The sequence below is a fragment of the Amphimedon queenslandica genome, unplaced genomic scaffold, assembly GCF_000090795.2.
Source record: "Amphimedon queenslandica unplaced genomic scaffold, v1.1 AMPQUscaffold_10065_Cont17603, whole genome shotgun sequence".
In the NCBI taxonomy this organism is placed as follows: Eukaryota; Metazoa; Porifera; class Demospongiae; order Haplosclerida; family Niphatidae; genus Amphimedon; species Amphimedon queenslandica.
This window is the reverse complement of record NW_003549664.1, coordinates 1-5,118: the sequence shown is the minus strand read 5'-3', so window position 1 is coordinate 5,118 and position 5,118 is coordinate 1. Positions and strand designations below refer to the sequence as shown.

Genomic DNA, 5,118 nt, shown 5'->3' with positions numbered 1-5,118 from the left:
ACAAGTAGATTCAATTATTAATGATGATTACAGTCTGCTGATGGCCCATACTCCTGGTTTTCTCAATATGGTAGACAGTGCATGCAAAGGTATTTTGTTTCTACCAGCCATTAAACCATAACAGATGAAATTGATCCTTAGTATGACATAAATCAATACAAAATGCTTTTTGTAGATGATCAACTTAAGACTTACTTCAATTGGCAGTAAAATAATTCATGCACATATCATTATTTGTGTCCCTGTAGTTCTTGCTCATGTACTTAAATTTTGTTTCTTTCTCTTTTCCTTTTCTTTTTCTTTTTACTCTACTATAAAGGCTGCTTCAGTATAGTTGGAGTCAGTCCTTCAACACTTCTATCCTGTCCTATCTCTTATGTTACTTATCCTTACTTTTTGTTCTGTGCGTTGTAAAGTGATAATAATAATAATAATAATAATAATAAAACACCACCATCAATAATTTTTAACCTCCTATCTCCTTCCAATTCACTTCATAATTTCTCCTATTTGAAGACATTTATTGAACAAAATGACATCACTAGTACACAAGTACATTCTTAAACATTATGTCTGGATCAAGAAATATCCATCATATACACTTGATTGGCCTAAAATGTGCCCACCATGGGGTACACGTAACAAACATTAAAAAGCTAATAACTTTAAAACCCTTCCTTATTTAATCAAAATGCCAAGTTTAGTACATGCAGACTCATACAGATCACATCTTTTCAAAAATTCAAAGTAATTCTATGCTTAGTTTTTAAGAAAATGTGCCCACAAGGTGTTAAAAGACATAAATTTACATCTTTGTGAGTATTGTGGGAGATGATAGCACGCAATTCATATACTTAGCTTTTTAATGCAATACTAGTTACCTGGGAAACACAGTGAAGCAACAATTGGATCCAAATCTGTCCAAGGTAAAACACTAACTGACGATAACTACCAACTCCTAGCCGCCATCACCCGAAAAGAGCCTTTGACCATAGATATTATAGACTACGTAACCGGGATTGGAAACTGATGACGTCACGTGTAAAGACTGTGTGATTATTAATGCATGAAATTGCATGAATTTGCATCAAAATGGTGAAAATCAAGAAGAATTGTTATGTTTGATGAGCCGTATTAATAATATACTGTAATGTAGCTGGTTCTAAGTAGCTTAATCGCATAAAGAAAATACCAGAGATCACGACGATACCTTTCTCTTCGTGTCTCTATGCTTAGTTCGCTCGGGAGAGGTACAACAGATAGGCCGCTTTTTGGCGTTATTTTGGTGGATTTCTGCTCTCAGTAATATGGCAGGCAGAACTAACCAGTCTATTCTCATGTAGCATGGCCTTGTGCATAGTTTTAATCATGAAATGAAACTGGGGTAGCTAAAGCTTGTTTGCAGGAGGGAGAATAAGACATTATCTCTTGTCACGGGGAGCGCACTTGCTTTAAACACCTGTTTTTACACAGCTAACACATTTTATTTTTGTATCAAAGAAAAATATAAACATGTGAGTATATTATAAGAGCCCAAGTACAGGTGAAATAGCTTGCGGGACTTCACTAGAGACCATTCTTTACAGCCATGTCAAGGATTTTCGTCCGCCTCTCACTGTCACAGAGACTGTACCTGAATAATTACATTGATTTGAATGGGATCACGTGATCTGTTTCCAATCCCGGTTACGTAGTCTATAATATCTATGGCTTTGACTAACAGGAAGTGACGTTTCAGGAGTTTTTAATATTGGCTTCCTGTGATGTTTCCAATCCATGTACGTATAATATCTATGGTATAGATCTCTTTAGGCGAGAATTAGTTTGTGATACCTTATATACAAAGAAATAATATTGAACGGATTTTTGTCCGCCATGTTTTACGTCAAAGTTATGCAGAGTCCCAATGGCTGATGTGCAAAGTAGAGCTGTTTTGCCAATAAAACTTTTGTTGTGCTGAACTCAGGACTATGAGAGGCTTCATATCAACTGTTCTTTACTATAGCAAGATATTTTGAAGACTTAAGAAGTCTAGGAGAGCCAGAACGATCAGTTCTTGACTCTCTGTCACAGCCCAAAGAGGAAAGCAGGCTCATACAACAAGAGTATTGCACTATACTTCCTAGGTTGGCTCTCTTGGCATCTTTCTTGACTCTAGAATAGTTTTTAGCTTCAAAATGCAGTGACCAAGATCTCCAGGACACAGAAAGCACTTGCTGCTTGACGTAAAACATGGCAGCCAATTATTTTATGTGGGTGTATACAGTAACTGAGATATAATGATATTCATTGCAAAATTAATGATATTCACAAGCTGCTACTTCTCGCCGAAAGGGGTCTATAATGATTTCATTGCAAAATTAATGATATTCACAAGCTGCTACTTCTCGCCGAAAGGGGTATATGATAGTACCTCCAAGGCTCCAAATGTGAACAAAATGACAGCCAAAATACTAGCCTGGCTACGCAAAGACAAAACACCAGGTCAGTATTTTGTTTATACTTGATTATGACTCGTGTGTTGTTACTATTAGTGTATCATTCAGTTACTGTTACCTCTTGTTATCTATAGACTATCAACCAGTGGAGAGGAATAGTCACTCCACTGTACGGGTAGGAGACTACCTGTACATGTGGGGTGGGTACCAGCCTGGTCTCCCTGAAGTACATAATAATGAAAAGAAGAAATCAATGTGTTCTGTGATGGAGGTGTGCCACCTAAGGACTGGTAGGTGGGAGCAGAAACCCACCACTGGTAACCCTCCACTGGGTGTTGTTAGCTATGCAGCTGCTGCCATTGGAAGGGAAATATTTTATTTCGGAGGCTATTGCAATCATGATGACTGTTATCATAATAGTTTATACAGGTAAACACAATAGTTGATAATAATTATTATATAATATTGTTTACAGTTTTAATGTTGATACCTTCAACTGGAAGGAACTGTCTCCTACTACATCTCATCATGGTCCTATAATGAAGGCCTACTGTGACATGATAGCAATAAAAGTGAACGGTGAGGACTATCTTGTAGTAATTGGAGGATCTGAACCATCTTCTAATAATACACCCAAACAACCTGGTGCCCAGTACAGTTATGATAAGACTAATGAGATCCATTTCTATAAACTCTCAACAGGTCAGAGCACATACAGTTTATATTAATATAATGAAGTATTGTTATTTGGTGGTTCTCCACTCAGACTGGTTGCATTGAGAATTGCTTGCTTGTTTGTTCATGGTTGTCACTCCTAATTATTTGATAATATGATCAAAGAAATATCAACTAGTTTGCATTCCACTTACACTAATTATTATTATTGATATTTTTAGGACAATGGATATCACCGACTGTCACTGGAGACAGACCACCTCCTATTGATGAATTCACTTTAACATCAATTAATAATTCCAGTGCTATATTATTTGGAGGTGGCACTGCTAATAGAGACAGTAACAACGTATATATTCTTAATTTTACTGATACATCAGTGGTGAGTGTATTATTAGTATAATTACATTAATTATTAATTAACAATGTATTGTATGTGTGTATTATTATTCATAACACTTGAGTGTGTGGGTGTGGTTTATGATAATTAAGTTTTTATTTTATTACTTTAGAATTGTTCAAAGTTATCTAATCCTGGAGGATCAGTACAATGGCCTAAGGAAAGACGTGGTCATTCCAGTGTGTTGATTAACACTAGCTCAGGACCACACCTACTAGTGGTGGGTGGAATAGAGATATTGTTTTCTACTTATGATATTTGGATATTTGATATTAACAATAAATCATGGAAGAAACTGGTAAGTATGATAACAATACATCATAACTGGTTATTATTATGTACTAGTGATCAAGTATTGTACTTATGTATGTTATACTGTATAATGTAAATAATTAATAATTACTGAAAGAATGGTTTACATTAATAATACAACACTATATTGGTTTAGGGTGTGGCTTATAGTTTGTGGGTGTGGTTTGTATAATACACAATACAGTGTTAAGGAATAGAATATAGAATAAAATACTAAGAAAACGAATACTGAATAATTATTAATGTTTCTTCTGTTATAGGTTAATATACCAGACAATGTCACTGAGAGATGTTCTCATTCTCTCTCAGTTTGGAGTGTGACTCCAACCACTAACTGGATAATTGTGTTTGGAGGAAAGAGGAACTTGCTCATAACAATAAGTGATACAGCAGTTATTGAACTCAGTGAGTTCATGTAAATACAAATGTATTGAATACACACAACTTGTACATATTGAATATAATAATTATAAATTAACAGTATAGCCTTTTTAATAGTATTTGATATTATTATAAATGTGCATGTACGTGTACTTGTCATTAATTCAACTATTGTGTTACTGTATAGGATATACTAGTAATAATGATTGGTCTACTAGTATAATACCTCTGGACCAGTATCAAGAGAAACTACAAGAAAGGAGAAGAGAATGGGAAGCATCTCAACCTGTTCAACCTGAGGATAGAAGAGAAATAGACCGTCTGACACGTGTACTACAAGAAAGGGAAAGGGAACTACAGGAGGAGAGAAGAGAAAAAGAACAGGAACAACTTGAAGGAAGAGAACGACAACTTCAACAAGCACAGCAACAAGGACAAGAAAGAGAGAGGCAGGCCAGAGAACGAGAAAGGCAGGCTAGAGAAAGAGAGCAGGATCTTCAGCAACAACTTCAAGAAAAGGAGAAACAAGTTCAACAAGCACAGCAACAAGGACAAGAAAGAGAGAGGCAGGCCAGAGAACGAGAGCAGCATCTTCAACAACAGCTTCAAGAAAAGAAGAGACAAGTTCAACAAGCACAAGAAAGAGAGAGGGAAATTCAACAGGCCAGGGAACGAGAGAGGCAGGCCAGAGAACAAGTCCAGGATCTTCAGCAACAGCTTCAAGAAAGCCAACGACTGCTTCAGGAAAAGGAGAGACAAGTTCAACAAACACAGCAAGAAAGAGAGAGGCAAATTCAAGAGGGCAGGGAACGGGAACAGAATCTTCAGAAGCAACTTCTACAAGCAGAGCAGCAACTTCAATCAAGACAGAGAGAATCTCAAGAAAGAGAGCAACAGCTTCAAAGGCAAGTA

At 36.3% G+C, this 5,118-nt stretch overlaps 1 protein-coding gene and 1 long non-coding RNA gene across 2 annotated transcripts; one reads left to right on the top strand and one right to left on the bottom strand.

Moving 5' to 3' along the window:
* Positions 1-374: 374 nt before the first annotated feature.
* On the bottom strand, positions 375-987 carry LOC109590406 (uncharacterized). Its single transcript, XR_002189299.1, has 2 exons — positions 882-987; positions 375-506 (listed from the first exon to the last, which is right to left on the bottom strand). It is a non-coding gene; the product is annotated as an uncharacterized LOC109590406 (long non-coding RNA).
* A 730-nt stretch (positions 988-1,717) lies between these two features.
* On the top strand, positions 1,718-4,423 carry LOC105315471 (kelch domain-containing protein 3-like; the record flags this gene model as incomplete). The annotated part of the gene is made up of 7 exons (XM_020006332.1): positions 1,718-2,484; positions 2,573-2,867; positions 2,914-3,140; positions 3,335-3,495; positions 3,626-3,811; positions 4,086-4,230; positions 4,394-4,423. Coding segments are annotated over exons 1-7 (1,249 nt in total), but the record flags the coding sequence as incomplete, so codon positions are not given.
* Between the last annotated feature and the right edge of the window lie 695 nt (positions 4,424-5,118).